This window comes from Pipistrellus hanaki (genome assembly GCF_964339955.1).
Source record: "Pipistrellus hanaki genome assembly, chromosome: 11".
In the NCBI taxonomy this organism is placed as follows: domain Eukaryota; kingdom Metazoa; phylum Chordata; class Mammalia; order Chiroptera; family Vespertilionidae; genus Pipistrellus; species Pipistrellus hanaki.
In genome coordinates this window covers 68,481,627-68,507,804 of record NC_140513.1, presented here as the reverse complement: position 1 = coordinate 68,507,804, position 26,178 = coordinate 68,481,627, and the positions used below count along the sequence as shown (strand labels likewise).

The window sequence follows — 26,178 nt, the reverse complement described above, 5'->3', positions numbered from 1 at the left end:
GTGCTTTATCTTCTTTATCTGGTGGTCTCGAGTCTAGCCCCTAGGGTTTCTCAGCCTCAGCACTGTTGAAATTGTGGGCCCGAGCAGTGGTCGCCAACAGTGGTCTGCAAACCACTGGTGGTTCGTGAGGTTCGAACGGCTGGGACCGCTGGGCCAGATAATTCTTTTGGGAGGGACTGCTGTGTACTTTTCTGGACTGTTAGCAGCTTCCCTGCCTCTGCTCACTAGATGCCAGTAACCCCTCCACTCACCTCGGTGGAGGACAGCACAATTGTCTGAAGGCATTGCCAAGTGTCTCCTGGAGAGCAAAATCACCCCTCCTGAGAATCACCGAGTCGCCAGGATTATTCGAAGATTTTATGGGAAATCTAAGGTTTGAATCTCCATCTCAGATCTCATGCTTATGCCTGAAGTCCAATCAGTTGGTTAACCCAGAACTTCTCGAACTACAGGGTGACATTTAAAAGGAGGGAAGTGTGACTCAATATAAGGAAGAGTTCATATAAAAAATGTATCAGATTTGCCGAAACCGGTTTGGCTCAGTGGTAAAGCGTCAGCCTGCGGATTGAAGGGTCCCGGGTTTGATTCCGGTCAAGGGCATGTACTTTGGTTGCGAGCACATCCCCGGTGGGGGGTGTGCAGAAGGCAGCAGGTCGATGTTTCTCTCTCATCGACGTTTCTAGCTCTGTATCTCTCTCCCTTCCTCTCAGTAAAAAATCAATAAAATATATTTTTTTAAAAATGTATCAGATTTGTGAGTGTAATTTGTCTCAGTAGTATATAAATCTTTATATGGTGAATTTGCAACATATTGAGGTTTTAATGTCAGACATGTCCATGATTATGTGATACTTATTTTCTAGCCACAGTTATACTTATTCAGGCAATTGGAACATATAAAAAAACTTTGGATTTTTAGCTGCTATGATTTAATTTTGTTTCCAGCTGCAAGTATGTTTTATTACTAAGGTTTAGACAAAACAGACAAATCAGGAAATGAGTTTGGTTTAGGGGTCATATGAATTCTCTGCAATAGTGAAAGAACGTAGAAGAGAGATTTATTTCTTCCGTTTTGTTCCCATGGAGGTGGTCAGTGTGTTATATGATATGCATACGTCTCCATTTTAGATTAGTGGCTCCTCTTAAGAAATAAAGGCAAAATGTATAGTATTTCAGGTAATATTTAAACACAAGCTAAACATTCTCTACTAGTATTATTGTGAGCAAATTTATGAAATACTCTTCATTTTTATTTCTTTTCTATAAGGATATTGGACTTTTATGTTTATTAATCAAGCTTGGGTTCATGGTATGATTGAATTAGTTGATAGTCATAGAGTTCAGCCTAGTAGCTTATATAACGAATACTTTGAGGTGTAATAAGGAAATAGATACATTTTTATCTTTTTCTTTCCTGTTATAAATATCAGATCAACTGGGTTTATCTGTAGCTCTGGTAGGTATCTGTAGTTTGGATGTGCAAGTTGAAAAAGTCCTTTATCCTTCACTTTCTCCTAAAGAAAGCAATGGGTGTTATTTGTCCTTTTTGTTTAGTTTTGTTTTAATGAGAAGTAGTTGGGGCGGGCTCCTTGCAGGATATTCTTAGAGTAAAAACAGAAGGGTGTGAGCTTGTCTTCCCCTGGGCCTGTGGCTGGGAGCCCTCCGTGCTGTGTCCGTGTGTGCAGGCCGTGGAGGGAGCCGAGCAGAGCGCACCCTTCCTCCTGATGCGCTGAAGGGCTTCCCCGTGCCTGCCTGCGGGCTGTCCGGTGCTCTGCAAGGCTGAGCAGGAGATGGCTGTTAGAACGTGTTTGTTGCCTGTATATGACGTAAGCACCCTCCCGTCTCCCTAAGGAAACTTCAGTCAAGTCTCTCTTGTTCACTGATCTTTTGTATGAATAGAACCTTGGAAGGGACCCGAAGAGTGCTGATCCATTCTAGGGCCTCGGAGAGACCTACATGTGCGAAAGGCAGCTGACTTTTGGGGAGCAGCTAGATGCGGCAGGTGCTGGTCGGACATGCTGAAATCCTGGTTCTGGCTTGCTGGCTGCCTGTGACTGCCATGGGCTTGTTACAGTTGTTGTTATGTACACTATTTCTCTGTATCCTTATAGCAATTATATGAGAACCACCTTCCTTATGGAAATGAAGAAAGGGAAGCTTCTAGAATAAGTAACTTTCTGAAGTTAGCTAGCTCAGAACTATGAAGTCAGGCTTCTACCCAGATGCATCTGATTTCAAATTCCTTATTATAAATTGCTAGATTGTGCAGTTTTATTCTTCACTAAGGTTGTTCTTTGAAGATGAAAATATATTTTCTTTTATCGGTTTATGAGATAAAAATAGAAGCTCCAAAACCCTGAAAATTGTAGGGTTTTGTTTTTTAAGAGTGAAGAGGTAAAATAAGAAATTTCCCATCTCTATACTCATCTCGCCCTGAAAGTGCGTTTTTTTCCACTCTGCTCAGCCCAGTGGTCGGCAAACTCATTAGTCAACAGAGCCAAATACCCACAGTACAACAATTGAAATTTCTTTTGAGAGCCCAATTTTTTAAACTTAAACTTTTTCTTTTTTCTTTTTTTTTTTAATATATTTTATTGATTTTATACAGAGAGGAAGGGAGAGAGATAGAGAGTTAGAAACATCGATGTGGGAGAGTCATCGATCAGCTGCCTCTTGCACACCCCGTACTGGGGATGTGCCTGCAACCAAGGTACATGCCCTTGACCGGAATCGAACCCGGGTCCCTTGAGTCCCCAAGCCGACGCTCTATCCATTGAGCCAAACCGGTTTCGGCAAAACTCAAACTTTTTCTAATGCCACTTCTTCAAAATAAACTCTCCCAGGCCGTGGTATTTTGTGGAAGTGCCACACTCCAGGGGCCAAAGAGCCGCAGTTTACCTACCACGTGACCAGTCAGTTCCTACTCACCTGATGCCTTCTGCTTCTCCACCATGTCCTGGCCATCTTCCGGCAGCAACATCACTTTTCACAGTTTCTGCCACTTTAGCATTTGATGTCTTTCCTCCTTGTATCAGAATTATTATTAACTTATATTAATAAATCTTTATGTAATTATTCTGTTTGATCTTCATTAAAATTTTAATAACAGTTTTATTTAGATAATTCACATCTCATACACTTCACCCTTTTAAAGTATATAATTCAGTAGTGTTTTACTATTTCATCATCACAATCAATGTTAGAAGATTTCATCACCCATAAAGAAACCTTCTACCCATTAGCTGTCACTCCCACTTTCCCTCGTTCCTCTTCCTCCTAGCCCTGGCAGCCAGGAATCTCTGTCTTTATAGATTTGCCTATTCTGGACATTTCCTATAAAAGGAATGATAGAATATGTGGCCTTTTCTGACTAATTTTTCACTAGCATAATCTTTTCATGGTTTATCTATGTTGCAGTGTGTATTATTACTTTATTTCTTATTTTGGCTGAATAATATTTCATTGTGTGGATATACCACGTTTTGTTCATCAATTGCTTACCAAAAAGGGGACCTGGCCCTTGGTGAGTCTGCCCAGGGCCAGCCAGTAGTGTGTAGGTTCTTGAATTTGTGCAGGAAAAAATTCACAACACGAGTCCAGGTAACCATGAGGGGATGTTTATTAAAGGTGGGGCAGTAAAACAAGAAAGGACTTAGTATAAAAAAAAAACAAGAGGGCTGGGAAGCAGAGGAAAGGGGGCCTTGGGAAGGGGGTCAGGGTGAGCCTGGGGCGTGGGGTCCGTTAGGTGAGGAGGTGCAGGCCTGGGGGAAGAGGAGGGAGGGAACTTGGGGGCTGCTCCGAGACGAGACAGTCTGTCCTCTGTCTCACAGGGGAGGCTCCAGCAGAAGAGCAGCAGCTTTTCGGGCGGGCTCCTCCGGCCCTGGTCTCCCTGATTGGTCAGTGCGGGGCCGGGGGCTGTCAGTCATCGCAGCTGGTCCTGGTGTCGCCCCCCTGGTGTTGCTGCTTTTCTGGGCCCGGAGCTGAAATTCAGCTGAAGCCTGGATGTCACCTGTGCGGAGGGGACCTGGTGTGTCTGCTGCAAATCGCTGTCAGTGTGTTCCGCTCTCTCCCTCAGTTTCCCTGTTCTACCTGTCCTGGCTTCTCTAATGGATGGACATGAAGGTGTGCTTTCTGTCTCTTGATGGTTAATACTGCTCTGAACATTTCTGTGCATGTTTTTGTATGAGCCTGTGCTCATTTTTCTTAGGTATGCACTGAGGAAATAGAGTTTTACATATCTGGACCTGCATATTGTCCAAATGCTATGTCAAGGTGATGGGCTTTTTAAGGATCTGCCAGGCTGCTTTCTGAAGCCGCTTTACCATTTGCTGTCCCTGCCAGTGCTGCATGAGGGCTCCCCTTCTCCACCTCCTTGCTGACACTTGGTATTTTGTCTTTTTATTATAGCTGTCCTATGTGTGTGAACGGGTATCTCATGTGGTTCCCATTGATAGTTCTGTGATGGCTCTTTAGTAATTTTAAAATTAGTCTAGGTAAGAAACACTCTATTTATAATTTCTTGTGTCTTAAAACACCCACAGTATTTTCCACATATTAATTCATAATAAATTTTTACATTTATAATTCTATTTTTAAAAATTTCAATAAAGGGGTAGGTGGTCCTTAAATTTCTTTGTAACCTTTATGGAAAGTGGGCTTTCCCCACATCACCAGCATTTTGCCCTGACTTTTACCCTCGCACCCGTACCTTATGTGTCTCAGTCCCACACAGGTACTCCATTTCTTGACCTCTCATTGCTAAGCCTGCCCACCAGATGACTTGAGGAATGTTAATTAAAGGAAAGAATGGAATGCTGTCTGTTCATTTTGGATTGTGGAGCTTGTTCCTGGGGACAGGTGGATACTATTTCTGCTAATAACTTACAGATGTAAAGAGCATTAGAGGCTTCATTTAATCTGGCACTTCCAAAAAAAAAAAAAAAAAAAGACAACTTGAAAATTGCTTCTAAAATAGAGTGTTACATGTCTGGTCTTTGCATATTGTCCTCATTGTTTATTCTTTGGATTTTCTGTATAGATAGCCCCACGTTTGTGTGTTCATTCCTTTTTTATTATTTTTTAATATATTTTATTGATTTTTTACAGAGAGGAAGCAAGAGAGATAGAGAGCCAGAAACATCAATGAGAGAGAAACATCAATCAGCTGCCTCTTGCACACCCCCTACTGGGGATGTGCCCGCAACCAAGGTACATGCCCTTGACCGGAATCGAACCAGGGACCTTTCAGTTTGCAGGCCGACGCTCTACCCACTGAGCCAAACTGTTTTGGCTGTGTGTTCATTCCTTATTTGAAGAATTCTATGAAATGTTAGCCTAATAAATCAAGAAAGTTCATCACAGCAAGTATATCATCTCTATCCTAAGGTATAGTTAAAATACTATAGGTACTAGGTAATTTTTAAGGTTTTAACAAGACATCAAAACCCATCTGTTTAAATTTTAAAGGAACTTTATTCAACTTTAACATTATGTAAATAAACATTAGCTAGCGCACATATAAGTTCCTAATTAATTGTACTAGAAAAATAGAAGTGTTTATTAATGTTGATATACTTTCTTGTGTTAATATTAACCTTGTGAACAAAGTAGTTATTTATTAGCAAATCTTTATGTAATTAAAACAAAGAAATCTTTCTTGAGTGAATGCTAAGTGTCTGGTTATCAGATCATTCATTCAACTAATTAAAGCATAGTATGCTAATGATATTCTAAGGCCACTCAACAACTTGTTATGATATGCACTGACCTCCAGGGGGCAGATGGTCCAACTGGTAGGATAGCTTGCTGCTGGGGTCTGGCCAAACGGAACTGAATGAGATGGGCTGGACACGCCCTAGAGCCCTCCTTTGGTCCCTCCCCTGCTGGCCAACCTCCCTTGTCCCTCCCCAGCCCAGATCGTGCACTGGTGGGGTCCCTTGGCCTGCCCTGTGTCCTCTTGCAATCCGGGCTGAGGGGACCCCCCCACCCCCCCCCAGGTGCATGAATTCCGTACACTGGGCACCTAGTTTACTATAAAACATTTATTCCAGTTAAAATGAACACAGTAAAGACTGTTTTGGAATTTTCTAAAATTTGCTAAGTACAGATTGTAATGAGATAATTTGGTGTTTTTTAGTTAACCAAACACAGAATTTAAAATTCTGTTGCTTTGAAGCTCTGAGGGAAAAACAGGATTAATTTATTTCATGAATCTCCATGCCTGGGGTCCTTAGTAGGGTGGCATCTTTTGAAAAAAGTATCATCTTAAGCACTAAGTGGTAGGGCCAAGGGGTAGATTCGGTGATGGTAATAAGTTTTAAGACACTCTTCCTGAGATCAGGTAAAAAAATATATATATATTCCTTAAGTGAATGGCTGCCTATTACAAGAATGTAACCTGTTTGCATTTAAATAGTCCTCCTAGTAATTCAAAGCTTTTGATGCTTCTTCTTTCATCATTCTTAGAAAAATTACTGTTAATAGAAAGGACATACTCACTTTTTCTCAATATAAAATTTTTATGTTTAAAGTTTAGTTTTTTATTTCCACTTGTTATTCTAATTTATATTTTTTAAGACTTGTATCATTTTGAGTAAATTCTAATCCTATATAATTATGCAGATGGTATACCAATACCTTAAATTCAAGTATTTGATTTTATACTAACACATAATTCTTCATCTATTACTGTGAGCTATAAGTTTATGAAGCCATGAATGCATACCTATATAGTTTCTGGCCATTCTTGACTTCCATAATAATAAGGGTCAGCATTTCCTTCTGTTCCTTCTTGTTCTGAGTCTTCTGGGTTATCCTCATGCTCTTCACTATCAGGGTCATCTTGAAATCTCCCTAAGACTTGGGTCTTCAGCTGTATTGTTTGACCATTAGTGCTTCTTTGTTCACCATAATAAATACTATGTATATGAGGGAAGCAGAGGGAAATGTATGAGCTTATTGGCTCTTTTAACTTGTTTTGGTCCACACGAATGTATGTTAAATGGTGGTAATATAGTGGGTCAACAGATGGACACATCGCTGTAACATTGATATCTGAAAATACAAATTAAAAATTAGTCTTGCTATATTTCATTCATCATCCTGTATCAGATTTTGTTAAAGTGTTATGCAGATCTGCTTTTATTAATTAGAATACTTATAAGTAGAATTAGGTTTAATTATTTTTACAGTTCAAGTAATAAAATGAAAATAAGTCTATAAATGAATTTCATATTAAAATAAATGACTTCATTGGAAACTTAGTAATTTAAATAATAAATTATTAAAGTAATAAATTCTTAGTAGAAACAGTCTCAAAAAGAAAAAAAATGAAAATCTTCTATAGTCCCACTACTCAGAATACACATATTTCTTTTATGTGTACTGTTTCTCAATGTTTAAGATGATAAACTTTAATAGGTAAAACTATAAAGTTTACACCTTTCTCTGGGGCCAATTTAATGCCATTTTTCTAGACACACTACTCAAGATACTCACTTTTCTTTATATGCTCCACAGTACTATTAGTGTTCAAGGTGATAACATTTAATAGAAAAGAATATAAAATTTATAGCATACCTTTCTCTGGGACCAGTTTCTCCCATTTTCCTACCCAACTTTATTTTTATTTATTTATTTATTTATTTATTTATTTATTTAAAATATATTTTATTGATTTTTTTATAGAGAGGAATAGAGAGTTTGAAACATCGATGAGAGAGAATCATTGATCAGCTGCCTCTTGCACACCCCCTACTGGGATGTGCCCGCAGCCAAGGTACATGCCCTTGACCGGAATCAAAGCCGGGACCTTTTAGTCCGCAGGCTGAAGCTTTATCCACTGAGCCAAACCAGTTTCGGCTTCCTAGCCAACTTTAAAGCAACTATTTTCAACAATGTATAAAGCATAAAGTATGTCTTTAAAAAATAACGAAAATTTACGTACTTTCAATTTCATTATTTTCTAGGTACAGGTGTTCTAAATTTCTTGGAATATAGAATGCTTGCTTCAGTTTGTTGTGTCCAACATTAAGCTCTATAAGGTTGGAAAGATTAAAAATATTATATGGGATGTCTTGTAGTTTGTTGTGGGACATTCTTAGAGCATGAAGTTTTGGAAGTTCATTGAAGTAACCTTCTGGTATAGAAGAAATGGAATTATTTTCTAAAGACAGATACATAAGTGAAGAAGGCAAACCAGGAGGCATTGATTCTAATCTATTATGACATAGGTTGAGCTGCATTAATTTTTCCATTTTGGCTAGGTGTTTTTCTTGTAACATAGAATCATCAAGATGATTATAACAGAGATCAAGCATAGTCAAGTTTACTAGTCCATTCACGGCATTTGTCTGCAGTCTGGAGATGGCATTGTAACCAAGAAGAAGTCTTTCCAAAGATTTAGGAAGAGGAAATGGAAATTCTTCTAAGTTGTTATGCTGTAGTTGAAGTTGTAGTAGATTTGACAATTTAGCAAATACTCCCTGATCAATCTTTTGAGATTTAATTTTGTTGTGGCTGAGATTGATTTCTTTAAGATGAGTTGCATTGATAAATGAGTCTGCAGTCACAGCCTCAATTTCATTGAACTGAAGATAGACTTGCTGAATGTGTGCTGGAATATTTGGGATACGCTGGAGTTTGCGATGATCACAGTACATGGATAATGGAAAGTTAGGTGGACAGAAGCATTCACTAGCACAGCCTAAAGCCTGTGGATGAAAAGGCACTCGATAGTCCACATTTTGATGAAAATGGAATTCTGGTTGGTAAACATCATCTGTCTCTTGGTCATAATCTTCATCCCATTGATAACTTTCATATTGACAATATACTTTGCCTCCAAGAAAGAAGAAAAGGATGCACACCGGACTTAAAAAGCCCATAGTTTCTTTTTGTCCTATTGTAAGGAAAAAAGGAAATATATTGTGGGAAAAGTAAGTGAAATTTAGAAAACTTTTTGTATAAGTTGAGAGATGCACATCTATATCTATTGAAATACTAGAGGCCTGGTACATGAAATTCGTGCATGGGGGAGTGGGGTTCCTCACCTAGCCTGCACCCTCTCCAATCTGGGGCCCCTCAGGATTGTGACCCCACAGGGATTGGGCCTAAACCAGCAGTTGGGCTTCCCTCTCGCAATCTGGGACCACTGGTTCTTAACCGCTTGCCTGCCTGATTGCCCCCTAACTGCTCCCCTGCTTGCTGCCCTGATTGCCCCCTAACTGCTCCCCTGCCTGCTGGCCTGATCACCCCCTGACTGCTCCACTGCCAGCCTGATGCCCCTAACTGCTCCTTTGCCTGCCTGATCGCCTCTAATCGCCTCTGCCTGCTGGCCTGATTGCCCCCTCACTGCTCCCTTGTCGGCCTGATCACCCCCTGACTGCTCCCTTGCTGGCCTGATTGCCCCCTAACTGACCTCTCCTGCCAGCCTAATCACCCCTAACCGCCCGTGCCTCAGCCCCTGCCACCGTGGCATTGTCTGCAAGAATGTCCAGAAGATGTCAGTCTAATTAGCATATTACCCTTTTATTAGTATAGATATAAAAAAATGTCTAGAATGAATAGAAAATACTCAAGCCAAAATTAAAATAGCCCAAGTGCCCATCAGTAGGTGATTGGATAAAGAAGCTGTACATTTATACAATGGAATATTACGAGGCTATAAAAAAGAAGGAATTCTTACCTTTTGCAGTAGCATAAATGGACCTAGAAGGTTGCTAAATGAAATAAGCTGGTCAGAGAAAGGCAAAGACCATGTGATCTCACTTATATGGGAATCTAATGAATAAAATAAACTGATGAACAAAAGAACTCCAGCGGCATGGAACAGACTGACAACTGTCAGAGGGGAGGGGATGGGAGCTGGGTGGAGAAAAAGGTTGTGTAAGTAGCAATAAGGATGTTTTGTCTTTTTTAAAGTCACATATTGCATCGAACCAGACTAAATAACCATCTTTTAAGAAAATCTTAGTTTGTCTTACTAGTTTACTAGTCTATAGATTTGCAATTACAACATGATGTTTCTCAACTCCAGAGTCAGTGTTTCCTTCACTGTAAATGCTGGGTGTTCTTATGGCTATTTGGTCTCTTGATGAAACACTGTTTTAATCAGAGAGCTCTTATCTAAGGGATGCTTTCTTATTATTAAGCAAAATTTCCCACTGCAACTTGTTTGCTGATACTCTTTTCTGCCCTTGGGGAGGACATGGAACACTTTCTTTTATGTGAGAGTTTTAGATAGTAAAAACAGCTATCATGTTTCCTCTTTGTGTTTCCCCCCCCCTCCCCCCCCCAAGGGTAACCATGACTTCAGATTTTCCTCATGAAACAGTTTTCAAAATCCAGTCATTTAATCTCTGAGGCACATGCAACCCTGAGCAGGAATTCAACCATGATTCATACCGTGTTTCCCCCAAAATAAGACATCCTCCGAAAATAAGACCTACTTACAGGTTTCCTTCTGAGTGAAATATAAGGCCCCCCGAAAACAAGGCCCCCCCCTAGGCTAAACATGAAGACTTGGTTTACTGATTCTGAAAGAAATGGAGTCACAAGAAATTCACCAGGAAATTCAGGAATTGGATTGTTATGATGATGTTCCAGAAGATGATGACATGCTTGTCATTGAATAAATGAATAAATTCTTGATACTGTAGGATTCACAGTTTGTCTGTGTCCCAGAAAGAGAAGATAGAAGTAGCAGCAAAGATATGCAGCTGTGTGGGCCATGGCATGTAGGAGTGTCAGAACCTTACTGTTACATAGCTGGACCTTGAAAAGAATGTGCTCATCAGAACTCTGAATGTTGTGTTAAGGAGGTGGAGGGATAGAACAAAAAGGGGGGGAAAAGAGAGAAGTCATGGACAAGGAAAACAATGTGATTGTGGGGAGCGGGAGGGGGGGAGGAAGAGGAGGTAAGGGAGGATAAATGGTGATGGGCGGAGGCTTGACGCGTGGTGAACCACAATACAGTGTACAGATGGTGTGTTGTAGACTTGTGCACCTGAAACCTGTATAATCTTGTTAACTAATGTCACCCCAATAAAGTCAATGAAATGGGAAAAAATATCAGCAATCATCAATTAGTGATCTTACATTTGAGAATTAACTCTGATTAACAGAGTCAGAACTCTGTTGTCCAATAATTACTATAATGAAGACCTTATGATAATGGGGTCTCTCTAGAAATGAAGCGATTCTTAGTGCATCTGCTTTGGCCAGCTAAGAAGACCTAAAGTTTCTCTTCTAAATCTGAGCTTATCATCATTGTCCTTACTTCTTGAGAAGCGGGGGCCCCAGAACTTAGCCTTGTGACTATCAGTAACTTCCTGGTGTGAAATCTAGCCTATCTCCATCAATATGCCCATTATCTCCTATTCCTCTTACTTCTGTTCCTTTTCAACTTCACCCATAATAATTGTCCATTACAATGATCTCTTATTTCAATGAATCTTTTCTCAGTCATTTACTAAGCATATTTTTATTACTTTTGACCTTTTTAAAAAATATATTTTATTGAGCTTTTACAGAGAGGAAGGTAGAGAGATACTTAGAAACATTGATGAGAGAGAAACATCGATCAGCTGCCTCCTGCACACCCCCTACTGGGGATGTGCCCGCAACCAAGGTATATTCCCTTGATCGGAATCGAACCTGGGACCCTTCAGTTCACAGGTCGACGTTCTGTCCACGAGCCAAACTGGCTTCGGCTACTTTTGATCTTTAAGTTCTATAATTTATGCCTTGTTTCCTATAGGATAATTCATACCAAAACATTATAACTCACTGTCAAGCATCTCATTTCCTGTCCTCTAATTTTTGACAGAACCTACTAAAGTTCACGCTGTATAAATGCTCAACATTTTGTTGAATGAATGACTGGATTAACAAATCAATATATTTCATCTCATCAACAATGCTCATTTATTACTATTGATTGAGAACATTAATGTTCTTAATGTTGATTATTTCTAGGCATTTATTTCATCGCAGATATTTCTTTAAATGAACATGGTCATAGAGAATGTGGCTGTTCCCTTGTCTATTGAATGTGTCTCCATCACAATATACTGTAGTCTTCGTTTTCCTTTTACATTATGTGGTAGGAAAATCACAAATGTGAAAAGGAAAGTAAAATACAAGTTACCAGTTTTAAAAACTATCTTTTGTGAATTTTCCATATTATAGCAATAAAAGTTTCAATGTTATAACATTTCTCTAACTTAGAAAAAGGCACTCCTGCTTTCATCAGGAACATTCTAAGACGAGATAGACTTTGTTCTTGAAAGTTTAAAGTTGTTGGAAAGCCTCATAGAATTTTATTATTTTAAAATAGACTTAATTGCTTTCTTGGCATGCCACAGAAACTAGAATATAAGAAACTAAGTATTAGTATATGATTCAGAATTTTTTAAAGCAGATTTAAATTTAACTCTGTAGAATTAGTATGTCATCACTGTTACACCCAAAGGCCTAAGGAAATAAGGCTCTTTTATTATTAAAAATACAAAAGTTTCAAAATTCTTTTTAGCCATAACACATTTTAATCTTAAATAACCAAAACTCAAGAAACTAGATCCTTCAGGACTAGATAGAGCACTCATATCTTTGAGAAAGGCAAATGAAAACAGAAACATTCTTATACCAAGGATTTGTCGGTGGAGAGTGAAACTTGTACCAATACCCAGCACCCTGCCCCCGGCCTCTGCACTGCTCAGGTCTGTGGCTCTCGGGCAAACTATTCCATTAATCTAAAACCTTTCATTCAAAACAAAAATATATATAAACAGATTATATAGTGGTTAGATCTTAAGTTAGAAAATTCACTATAATACTTCTTTCCCTGAATAATTTGGCTAATCAGAGTTTTAATGTAGCTTTTACCAGATATTGCTTCCAAAAGTTGTGCTTTTATGATGGTTACAAATCTATTTTAACATCGAACAAATCAAATATACTTTCTATTTTAAAAAGTAGGAATACTTTTTTAAAAATGGAAAATTATTTTATCATCATACCTGTTGAGTTTGCTTTAGTTTTCAGGGGTTGATGAGTTTGCAAATCCTGTAAATGAATCAGAAATTCCTAAAGTCTTTAACTCAGTCTCTTAAAAATCCACAGTAACTGTATGCTCAAATAGGGCTGTCTCTTGAATCACTGTTGCAATTTAAGCACATATAATCTGCCTGGAAAACACTTGGGTTGAATTAAAATTATGTACTTCTTTTCATTATCCAAAACTTTGTGGATTCAAATTAAGATGCTTGTGTTCTTGGTCAGATTTATGTGGCTTACTTCTTTCTTTTTCCCTTAAGTTTGGTTTGAGGTGTGGCAAGAATTTCCTCTAATATGAAGGGCAAACATAGCTAAAAGAAACAGCATGTACTGATTACTGTTTTTATTTTCATTTTCATGCCAAAGAATTCTTCAAATTAAGGCCCACTGTAACCTCGAGCACAGTGTCTCAGCAATTTAAGGTGGAACTCAGAATTATTTGGAGACCTTGTTTGTCTGATTCCCTAATGTTCATACCAGTGTTTTCTTTCATTAAGACTCAAACTAGGATTAGAAACAGTATTTCACATCTAGTTAATTTTTTAAATGAAATAGATTGTTATTGGTGATGCAGATTAAATATATAACTTTTTCATTCAAAGAATTATATCTTCTATTAGCTATCACCTTGCTCCCAAATATACTCATTAGAATGGCTTCTAATATTTTTCAAAATAAAAATTAATGTCTATGGTTATAGAATTCAGTATTTTGCCCTCAGAAAGTATATCTCTAGTTTGCCTGTTATTGCAGTATAAAAAACACGTTCATAAAATTGATAAGATGGAATTAGAAGCTCCTGCTGACCAATGACCACTACCTTTATTTTGCAAATTTAGGACATTTTCTGATTTACTGAATTGTCTCTCCTATGTTTTTATATTAATGTTTTCATATTTTATGAAGATAGTTAACTTGTATCTCTTGGCAGTGAATTTTTCTAGTTCATTCCTTGGGAGATTCTTTCAAGATTATGCAAAGTAATAAGGTAGAGTAAATTCTGGAATTCATTTTGCTTTTGCTTTCCATTCAAAATAATGTTTGTCATTGGTTTTTACAAAGAATTCACACTATTTTGTTATACTTCAGATTTTTAAAAAACATACAATAATTCAAGTGATACTTTGGCAATATTGAAAATTCTCATTTATTATTTGAGACACTGGTATGTAAAACATGGCCGACCAAATTTGGGCCAAGATTTCATCTTGTTACTGATCTTTTCCATATGTTTCCTGTTAGTCTTTGTTCTTAAACCTCAGGCTTCCACACTAAGGGCAGAGAGCAAATATGTGTACTTTTTTCAAAAATCATTTTCATGCTCTCACAGTTCTTTAGAAGATTAATTTACAATCAGTTTGCTTTTTCTGTAATTTCTCATTTACTCTGTGATTTGAATTTATGATAATGATTATGTTGTTCACGTTCCTAACAAATGTGAAAAAATTTTTACCAATAGATAGCTTGAATCAAAAGTGTCTAGGAAATTTGACAGAATTTGGCAGTGTCCAAGAGGTTTGGGTTTGGGGGAGGGAGGAAGAGTGATGGATGTACAAAATAGATCCAGGGACATAGAGACATGGGACAGCGGAATATCAGAGGAAGCACTTATATGCATATATGCATAACCCATGGGTACGTGATGTGGTGAAGGCCTGGGATGGGGGCAGGGGGGTGAATGCAGGCTGGAAGGGGTCAATAGGAAAAAAGGGGGGCATTTCTTATACTTTAAACAATAAAGAAAAAGTGGTGGGATGGTGGTCCAAGGAAAGCCTTAGAGGAAAAGTAGAAGCTGTGGTTGTGACAGTTTGCTGTTTCAGTTAGGTGATTATAAGTAAAGCAATTAAGGAGAGAAGCCAGTTGAACTTGTGAAAAGTATAAGTTATATTCTACAATTATAATTTTTAAATCCTCACCCAAAGTTGTTTTTATTGTTTTGTTTGTTTTCTTTTTTTTTAAATAAGAAAAAGGACGAACATTGATTGATTGTCTCCTTCCTATACATGCCCTGACTGGGGATGGAGCTCACAATATAGGTGTGTGCTCTGACTTGCAACTTTTTGGTGTACAGGATAATACTCCAATTCCTCAATTATAATTTGATTGAAGTAGATACTGTGTTTCAAGGCTAAAGAACTAATTGCTGCATAGGAAAGGCCTGACTGAGACTTGCTTAGTAATGGTAATAAGTAAGCATAAAGATTTTTCATTTGTTTAATAATTCAGCTCATATTTATTGAGCCCCTTTTTGTTCTAGGCAGTTTTAGGGGTTGGGGACTCAGCAATGAAAGTCTCTGTTGTCATGGAGGAGGGGATTAGAAAATAAGCATTTCAAGTGGTGTGAAGTGCAATGGAGAAGAGAAAAGCAAGGTAGAGGGGTAAAAACAGCTGCGCACAGGGCTGGGGAAACAGTGTGGACACCACTGTGAGGTGTGCAGGAGCAGAAGGCTACATAACTGGCCAGTGAGAGACCCTCATCTCACTGCTGGCGGACGTGACAAATAAGCAAGGGGAGGCAGTGGACATGGCCCACGTGGTGATGGGTCAGAGCTGGAGACATCAGTATGAACTCAGGGTCAGCTTCAGACACATGCAGGTGGCTACATCTGGAAGTGTTTATAGATGTGTGTGCATACAGGGGCCAGAGTACACACATCCTCCTCCAGGCTGTGGGCTGAGAGAGCCAGGAAGCAATGACACAAACATCCAGCACCGAAATCTTGGCTTCTAATACCATCCTTGAATAAAAGAGACCAGGGATCCTTGGTAAAACGGCTGATCCCAGGATCGGGGCAGGGGACATTAAGACTGAGCCTGCAGCATCTCGCTGTGCTGAAAAGTAAGGAGGTGCTAAGGAAGAGACACAGGAAATCTGTAACGTCTCCATTTGCTGTGAACCTAAAACTGCTCTAAAAGATGGAGTCTATTAATAAGTTTTCAAAAGGGAAGTTACTGTTTTGAATAGTTTAACAAATACCTGCATACAGTGAAGGCGTAAGCCAAGGTGGTATAAGAAAGGCAAAAGATGCCATGGGAGAACCACGATGGTGGCATAGGTAAACTCGGTACTCCCGGCCTCCCAAAGCCATATCAAAATTACAATTAAAATACAGAACCAGCATCATTCAGAACCACCCGAAAGCTGACTGAATGGAAGCCCTACAACTAGAGAAGCAAAGAAGAAAGCACGTGGAGGCTGGTAGGAGGGGCAGAGACATGAATGGGATGGTCGGAAACCCACATTTGTTTTTTTATTCAGGAGGGATATCTCCACTGGTGATTTCCTGAGACCCCGCCCCATCCAGTTTGTAGCCCCATCCAAGCTGTTGGCAGCGGCTTTTTCATATGAATGACCCGTCCTGGCTCAAGCTTCAGACTTTTCAAAAATCTCTCAAACAAGCAGTAGCAAGACCCAGCACTAGCAGCAGTTTGCCTTGCTTCACAGCTTGGCCTTGCCTGGGCACTTCCAAGCCCAACACAAGAAGTAAACCATCTGCGGATTGATCCATAGCTCCTGTTGGGAGACCCAGGCAATGGCTGACTTTGTACCTCCCTGGAGACCCCAGAGCCAGTGCACCCAGTGGACAGCTTCAGACCACATCGATGGGTATTCTTTAAGAAGAGGAAGAAGAAGGAGAAGGAGAAATATGAACAATAAAATGGCAATAAATACGTATCGACAGTTGAATCTAAAAATAAACTACCAAAGGACAAAATAAACTGATGAATAAAGAAGAACCAGAGTCATGGAAAAATGGAACAGACTAACAAATCTCAGAGGAAAGTGGGGTGGTGGGGTCAGGGAGAGATTAACCAAAGAACTTACATGCATGTATGCATTACCCATGGACACAGACAGTGGGGTAGTGAAGCACTGAGGTTACGTGGGAACTAGGTTGGGGGTGGGGGGCAAAGGAGGAAGGGGAGACATCTGTAATACTCGGAACAATAAAGATATTTTAAAAATTTAAAAAAAAATTCTTTTTTAAAAATTTATTAAGGTATCACATATTTGTCTTCATCTCCCCCCCCCCCCCATTCCTATCCCAAACCCCTCCCCACGTATGTTCCCACCCGCCTGTTGTTCGTGACCACTGGTTAGGCTTATATGCATGCATACAAGTCCTTTGGTTGATCTCTCCCCTTTTCCTCCACCCTCCCCTACCTTCCCTCTGAGGTTTGACGGTCTGATTGATGCTTCCCTGTTTTTTTGTTCATCAGTTTATGTTGTTCATTATTACTCCTAGATGAGTGAGATTCATGTGATACAAGAAATACATTTTTAAGAACCGAAAATGAGACAGGCAATAATGGTTATGCTGGGAGGCAAATGAATCAGTCTGTAGTGAGTTTCATTCTGGGCCAACAGTTCTTTTGAGACCCAATTTCTATGTCAAACAGTTCCTTATGTGTACATGTCAGCAATGACATTTCAGTTCTGGCTGATGGACAAATGGTAGTAATGCTGGTCCAACGCTTTCTGGTTTGGTCCTGGGCAATCTGCAGCAACGCACAACTGCTGAATGCTAGTATGGCAAAGCATTGTCAGCGTCTTCCATCTCTGAACTATTGCTCTTCTGTCTTCATGGCTGGATCAGTCCTGTCAATTCCTCTCTGTTGCAGGAATTCACATGGTCTTGGAGTTGTTTTCTGAAAATATACAAACATATTCTTGACCAAAAGTTAATAAAAGAATATTTTCTATAAATTTGACTTGGGATCCTCTTTCATTTTTTGCCCAAACGATTTTCCTTTGGCTTATTTTGACACCATATGTGTTTTCCATTGGTGTCTTGCTATTAGCATTACAAATAAAAGTTAATTTTCTAAAGTACAAATTTTCTAGATGTAATTTACTTACAGGATATTTTTCCTTACATGATATTCTTCTACTATGCCCCCTCCCCCCCATTTTTTAATTTAAATATTAGAAGGCTTTTGGAAGTTTTATAATGTAGTCTTGATAGCTTTAAAATTTTAATTTTTGCACTAAAATATGACTGCTATAAGTTCATTACATGTTATGTAATTTTACCATGAGATGAACTACCAATAAAAATTTAGTTAATACTTAGGAACAGCTTTTTGTCCAATACAATTAATTTTTCTAGAATATTCACTTACTTCAATTAGCCAATTTAAATCAGCCTGAAAACTTGTCTACTATTTTACTGTCAAATTTATTATAATCTAAAACAATCTTATTTTACCCTGTAAATATTAGTGGAAAGATTATTTGCCTTCTTGAGTAGGCCCTGAGCATTCCTGGTACTAGGTTGGATTTAGGTATAAAAAACCCACTTGCCTACACCATGGTACTAAAAGTTGTTTTTTAAAAGATGCCATGGCAAGGGCCAAGTGATCCAGGAGTATATATGGGGGTATCCTCATAGAGTCAGCCAGGGCTAGCAAGAGCTGTGTGTTTCTGATAGCTTGGACATCTTCTGGCATTCTAAATCCAGCTCACCAAATCCAGCTGGTGAGCTGCTTCTGTCAGAAAAAACGTTTAGGCAACCCTATAGAAATAGTCCAGATCCGACTGTCACATGTGCCCCAGAGACCCAGCCCCTCCACAGGGCTTGAAGAGTGCACTCCAGAATGCATGACTAACTTCTGTGTATTTCCCTCGTCCTTTACTCTTCCCATATTCCAAATTAACCGATTCTTTATGTAAGGCAGAATTTTGGGTGTCCTCAAAATCTGCGTCCCAAAATGTGGTGGGAGATTCATCAGTATGCGAATTGCTAGGGCTTCTGGTTTAAAAATCCAGGCTGAAGTCTACAGAAAAGAGAAAGGGAAATAATAAGTAGTTCTTATTATTAACATGGAATCTGGATCACTTGTGGAGGTTTTGAAACTTCAAGTCTGGGTAGAATTCAGCCAGTTTTATGTTTAAATGACTCAAAGGTTGAAAACAAAAGCTTTATTACCTCTATGATATTTCTTCTCATAGTACTTTGACAACAGATGTCTTTTCCCCCCACCCCAGTCAGTGATCTGACACTATCGTGGTGTCCCTACAATTTAATTCCATTCTGACAATGTCTATTTGGAGTTGGTGCCACATCCTATAAGCTAAGGGCTCAGTTCCACAAGACTGCCCACACCTTAAGACACCAGTCGTATGCAGTAGGGCTCCAGGTTGCCCACAACTTCTGTCTGAGTTGGCTGCAAATCAAATCTTCCCATGAGCCCCTCCTCAGATTGGGTAATTTGCTATAACAGAACTTGGAGAAACACTTGATATGTTTACCAAGTTGATCATCTGGTAAAGCATAGTATCAAGTGTACAGGAGGATAGCCAGATGGACACAAGGTGAGGGCTGGAAAGATCCTGTATGCAGGAGCTTCTGTGCCTGCGAACTGGGTGCAGTGTCCTGGATCGGAGATGTGTTCTATAACCTGGAAGCAGCGGGTAATGTGGTTCAGTGGATGTTTCTCTCTCCCATTGATGTTTTTATCTCTCTCTCTCTCCTGCCCTCTCCCTTCCTCTCTGAAAGTAGTAAAAATGTATTAAAAGACAACAACCTGAAAGGTCTCTGAACCATGTATATTAGGGCCTTTGTGGAGGCTTCATCATGTAGGCATGATGGATCATTAACTCCATCTCCATGCCCTCTGCTTCCCTGGAGGATTGTGAGTGTGGTTGAAAGTTCTAATATCCTAATTGTGATTTAGTCTTTCCAGTGATCAGCCTCTATCTTTAAGTTACCCCTAAACCCACAAGAACAGTCTTTTTAGAACAAAAGATGTTCCTTTCATCCAGAAAATTTCAAAAGATTTAGGATCTTTGTGTTAAAAAAAAAAGTGTCCAAGACCAAATAATTAGAATAAAAGAAGCACCTACTGCTTCTGTCACTTGGGAAATTATAAGATTTTAGGAGTTCTGTGTCAGGAATAGGGGCAGAGACCTAACATACAGTATACAATATTTCTTATGTCACAAAGGTAACCATGCAAACTCAACCTGCAGCTTCTGACCCCCAGCCACCGGGTCCCATGCCGGGAGCCCCTGTAAGGGCCACCACTTTGCATGACTCCAGGGTCACATTCCCTGCTGTTGGGACATTCAGTGGAATACAGTGTCATTTGTGTGTGACTCCTTCCAGAGATATTTTATACATCTAGAAGCAAATATGAGTATTTAAAAATTATTATTTTTGGTTTTCTTCTTTAAAATATTTTTTTATTCATCAGTAAAAGTTGAGATACAGTATAGTTTCAGGTGCACAATTTAGTGATGAGGCATTTATATAACTTACAAAGTGATCATCCTGATAAATCTAATACCATCTTACACTATACATAGTTATTATAATATTGCTGCCTATATTTCTTATGCTGTACTTTATATCCCCATGACTATTCTGTACCTGCTAATTTGTACTTTTCATTTTTGAAATATTACATATGTCCGCCCTTACTCCCCATTGTCCTCTCCCAGCCTGAAGCTGGATGGATCTGGAGAGCATTATGTTAAGCGAAATAAGGCAGTCAGAGAAAAATAACTATCACACGATCTCACTTATTTGTGGAATGTAATGAACAACATCCTATATAATAAAAGCCTAATATGCAAATCGACCAAATGGCGGAATGACTGTTGAAACGACTAGAGTCACTCTGACGTGCACTGACCACCAGAGGGTAGATGCTCAATACAGGAACTGCCCCCAGCCCGCAGGCCCAGGCCAGCCAAGCCCCCCTCTCCCTCATCACCCCACTGGTCATCCCTCTGATGGGCCCTGATTGCCAGCCAGGCCTAGGAATCCTATCCATGTGTGAATTCTGTGCACCAGGCCTCTAGTAAACTGATGAACAAAACAGATGCAGAGATATAGAAGCATTGGACAGTCTGCCAAACCTCAGAGGGAAGGCAGGGGAGGATGGGCGGGTGGGGGAGGGTAATAGATCAACCAAAAAGTCATTATTTTTGGAAAGCTTTTCTTTTTTAAGGAAGGATTTTTGATTGGGGTGGACACTGAGCACGCACCAGGCCATGATAAAGTGACCTCCTGTGGCATGCTCAGATCAGGGCTCGGCCAGAATAGATCCCGGCGGGACGGCGTCAACACCACGTCTGTAAGGCCAGGTCAGGGATGGGAGCGGAGAAGGCCCCATGCCTGTCACCCAGCGCAGCAGGGCTTATCTCTAGACACTCAAAGACACACTCTGGTTCTCCAGAGAAGGACTAGGGAGCAGGAGGAGGGGAGCAGGGGTGAGTGGGATAATGAATAACTGTTGTTTTTCAAGAAGGATCTACCAGCATCACACAACTGGGTCTAACATCCCCTTTAACCATTGCTCAGTACATTTTGCAGCATAAATAAAGACTCGAGAAAATAAATACATTGGCTCCAGTGAGGTGGAAAGGGTGTGGGGAGGGTGGGCAGGATGCTTTCACACAGGAGGCTCTGAGGAGCAGACACGACAGGAGGCACTATGGGGAGGTCAGTCTTAGCGTCCTCACCTGCGCTGAGCTCTCGCCCTCGAGCTCCCCGTGCTCCTGGTCTCCTGGCAGCGTTCTTTTCGCCCCGTTGCCGATAGAGGTAGCGAGAAAAGCTGTTTGCTTTTTCTGTCCCAGTGATCTGTTCAGATGGGTACTCACCCGTGGGCAGGTAGACTGAGGGGCGTTGATTCAAGGCTTTACACACAGAATTGGCATGAAATCGACTAAAATTGCTTTTGTTGTAGACTGGCAGTCCTTTCAAAAAAATCTGCCATCTTCTGCTTCCTCTGTCGCTACCTCAGCTACTGCCTCAGCTGCCACCACCACAGCCGCCCCCCGTAGCAAGGCCGCTGCCCCGAAAGAATTCTTAGATGAAATATGAGGGATCTGAACTGCTCTCCACAGAGGATCCAAGGGCACCTGTTCCATCGTCCTCTAGACAGTAATCAAGTTTTTATTTGTGACCATCTGGTAGGTCAAATGGTATTATAGTTTGAGTTTCCATTTCTCAGTGAACCTGTTTGACTTTTTCTTGTATTTTGCAGCCATGTACACTTCTTTTTCTGAAGCTATCTAACTTTTTTACTTTTTTGCCTGTTGTGTAGGTCTCTTTCTGGTTGACTTTTAAGAATTCTTCATATATTAGGGAAATAAGACCTAAGTGCTATGACTCATACCTGTTGTCTTCCAGCTTGTCATTTGTCTTTTTATTTTTTTTTACTTATTTTTTTTTTTACATATCAGTTATCTAATCGGTTCTTATAAGAAATTCAGAACACCGGGGGGACTTGGCGGGCTAGGTCAGGGCAGCCCTCTACCTGGGTGGCTCCAGCCGTTCGGAGGGAAGAGAGCTGCTCGCCCCTCCTGTCTGCAGTGCACATCAGGGAACCTGCTGGCAGTTCAAGGGTCCTGGCACATGTCCAAACTGAATTGTGCTCCCTTTCCCCATGGATGTGAGTGAGCCCAGCAGGACTTGGAAATGCAAATCCAGGCAGCCTTTTGTTGGTGTGGCACAGGGTCGCGCCTCTCCCTAGCTCCCAGCTGCCTGAAGCCATAACCAGGGAGCCTTCCTTGGGGGTGCTGCTGCCTCACCTGCGGAAGGAAGGAAGATTGGCGCTTGCTCCGAAGCCACTCGGTTCTGTGAACGTCTAAGAGTCTGTCTGTAGTTTCTCCAGGATAAACGCACACCCCTGGTCCCTTTTGAGTGCAGCCAACCGTCCTTTATGCCGGACTTGAGCAGGGCAGTGATTGGAGGACGGGGTTAGCGCCCTTTCTCAGGCTGGGGCTGTAAGAAGGGAAGTGCTGGGCCCTGGGAGATGGCATCTGAGGGCATGTGGGGTGTTAGCTCAGGACCAGGGCCTCAGGAGCCACCTTGCAGATCTCCAGTGCGATGCCACCCTCATCTTCTCCTGTGCTTCCACGGCCCTGAGTCTCCTTCCCTCCAGCAGAGCCCGGCCGAGGGCCCAGCGCCAGCCCCTGTGCGTTAGCCTGTGAAGAGCACCGGGACTCAGGCAGACTCCTTCCCGTTCCCCCTGGACAAATCCCTGCTTATTTTCACTGCCAGGGCCTACGCAGGCCCTTCTTCTTGGCCCTGGTGCTCTGGTTTGGGGTCCCCGGATGAGATTGAGACCCCACTTTCCTCCAGGGGGTGCTTTTGCAGCCCCGGTATTCCTCTGGCTTCACAGCCTCTCCCCTGGGTGCAGGGACCAGCCCTCTCCACGTCGCCCCCCTTCTTGCCAGTCTCTGTGTAGCATCTTTTCTCAGGCCTTTGGCACACTCCTGTTCGCCTCTCTGTTGTTTAGGTTGATTGCTCTAAACTGTAGCTGCAATTCAGGTTTGGCACTGGGAGGAGGGTGTATTGCTTTCAACTACTCCGCAGCCATGTTGGAATACCCCCAAAGTGATTTCTTAATAATGTTAGTTTTATTGACTTTAAGTGATTTTCTAAAAGAATAATGTTTGGGTTATGAATTCAATGACCATTTTTTATTGTATTCAGAGGAAATAGGGATAGATGGTCACTGCGATTTTTTTCTATTTTGAATTCCTTAATAAACCAAGAAGGTTGTAAAAGTTTGCTTTCAAACTTTAATTGCTTTCAAGTGGGTAGTAGTTTGTATTTATCATAAAATGGATTTATAACAGAAAACTTTACTGCAGTTTTGGTTATTTATGATTTTTAAAAAAAATACATTTTATTGATTTTTTACAAGGGAGAGAGATAGAGAGCCTGAAATGTCGATGAGAGAGAATCGACCAGCTGCCTCTTGCACACCCCCTACCGGGGATGTGCCCGCAATCAACGTACATGCCCCTGACCGGAATCGAACTTGGTACCTTTCAGTCTGCAAACCGACGCTCTACCATTGAGCCAAACCGGTTTTGGCTATTTATGATTTTTATTAGTGATTTGTTTTTTGTAAGATTATAACCAAAAAGGTTAACTAACAGCTGTGGGAAGAAAAATAGAAACATTACCTATAGGAAATAATTGCTGTGATTTCAGGAATAATTTCCAGTATTTAAAAAGTTTTTCTGTCTTTTCTTTTTAGAAAAAGACTAACTTAGCCATTCTAAGCTCTACGACTCAGATCCGTATAGATGATTTTAACCTTAGCATTAATCTTATTAATTTAATTACTAATTTTAAGAATTATATCCTTTTTTTTTTATTTTCCTAAGTTTTCATATGTCTCCTTTTTCCCTATTGACCCTCCTCCCTCCAGCCATTCCCTCCCCGGGGCAGGCCCCCACCGCCCAGTGTCTGTGTCCATTGGTTATGCTAAGATGCATGCATATAAGTCTTTTGGTTGCTCTCTAACCACCCCCCTGCCATTTGTCTCCTAATCTATTCTTGTTCATCAAATTATGTTGATCATTGTATCCCACAAATGAGTGAGATCATGTGATATTTATCTTTCTCCGGCTGGCTTATTTCTCTCCAAATGGTAAAAGTTCCTACTTTTTTATAGTGGCGTAATATTCCATTGTGTAGATGTACAACAGTTTTTTAATCCACTCATCTGCTGATCGGCACTTAGGCTGTTTAAGAACTATATTATTTATTTATTAAATTATTTTTAAAAATATATTTTATTGATTTTTTTTTTTTAGGGAAAAAATGTATTGGCAAAACAATAATATTGATTTTTTTATAGAGAGAAAGCGAGAGGGATAGAGGGCTAGAAACTCGATGAGAGAGAAACATCGATCAGCTGCCTCTTGCACATTCCCTACTGGGGATGTGCCTGCAACCAAGGTACATGCCCTTACCCGGAATTGAACCCGGGACCCTTCAGTCTGCAGGCTGATGCTCTATCCACTGAGCCAAACTGGTTTCAGCTACTTATGTTCTTATAAGTGCTATAATATCACAGCTTTATTTTTATGGTATATTGCACAAAACTATTGGAACTTTAGAATATTCGAATGTTAGAATGATTATTATTGTAGTGTATTCTTTTTTTTTTTTTTTAAGGATTTCATAGCCTACAATTTTTATTGTCAGTCAATAATTGCCCATATAATAATTACTCATGTTTTAGGAGTCAATCTTTTATGGTTTTCAAAGCATTTTCACATATATTTTTATTATTCAGTTCTCATAGCAACAGAATTGCTCAGTGTTATCATCTTACCCTTTACAAATGAGGCAGCAGTTTCAAAGAGATTGAGATTTGCCTAAGACTTAAATGGTATGTTTTTCCAACTCAGAACTCTGTATCCTTGGGTTGTTTCTGTTATATCACAATAATTTACCAAATAAACAGCTGTTTTTAGAAATTAAGTAAATTTCCTTCAGAGCAGTTGTTCTCAACCAGCCCATTCTCATCCCTCTCCTCCCCGCCTCCATACACACTGGCAAATGTATGGAGAAATTGTTGGTTGTTGCACAGTGGGTTGGGACTGCAGATGCTACTGGCATCCTGCTGAGACTAGCGAATGCCAGACATTCTGCAAAGGACAGGTGCCCGCTCCCTCCAGGCTGTGATCCAGCCCAGAGTGTCAGCAGGGCCAAAGTTGGGGCCGCATGGGCAAGAACAAGGCCTGTTTGCCCGTTCTTGACCTGGATATCCAGGCACCTTCTTACACATCTGTGATGTTTTCTACTCCCTGAATTACTTAAAACCTATCTTTTGAGGTAGCTTAACATAAAGGTGATTATATTTCATATATTTCGTAAATTGGGATATTTAAGCATTGCTGCCGAAACCGGTTTGGCTCAATGTCAGTCTGCGGACTGAAAGGTCCTGGGTTCGATTCTGGTCAAAGGCATGTACATTGGTTGTGGGCACATTCCCGGTAGGGGATGTGCAGGAGGCAACTGGTCGATGATTCTCTCTCATCGATGTTTCTAGCTATCTATCCCTCTCCCTTCCTCTCTGAGAAAAATCAATAAAATATATTAAAAAAACAACAAAAAACATTGCTAACAGAATAGTCATGGGGGGGAGTTGAAAAATACATCATAGGGAATATAGTCAATAGTATTATAGTAACTATGTATAGTGTCAGGTGGGTATTAGAAATAATTGGGGGTTTACTTTATAAATTATATGATTGTCTAACCACTATGCTCTACACCTGAAACTAATAAAAATAATCCTCCTATACAATAAGAGAGGAATATGCTAATTATCCTTTATGCCATGACATGTAACAACCCACTGCAT

General features: G+C 40.3%; 2 protein-coding genes across 4 annotated transcripts in view; one reads left to right on the top strand and one right to left on the bottom strand.

The window, feature by feature from the left end:
• The window catches only part of CENPP (centromere protein P), a 191,546-nt gene that overhangs the window by 67,761 nt on the left and 97,607 nt on the right, over nt 1-26,178 (top strand). The window lies entirely within an intron of this gene.
• On the bottom strand, nt 3,603-13,324 carry OMD (osteomodulin). Its single transcript, XM_084899035.1, has 4 exons — nt 13,020-13,324; nt 7,946-8,899; nt 6,725-7,053; nt 3,603-4,009 (listed from the first exon to the last, which is right to left on the bottom strand). The coding sequence occupies exons 2-3, from the start codon at nt 8,883-8,885 to the stop codon at nt 6,725-6,727; spliced, it is 1,269 nt and encodes a 422-aa protein (XP_084755161.1). The 5' UTR covers nt 8,886-8,899; nt 13,020-13,324; the 3' UTR covers nt 3,603-4,009.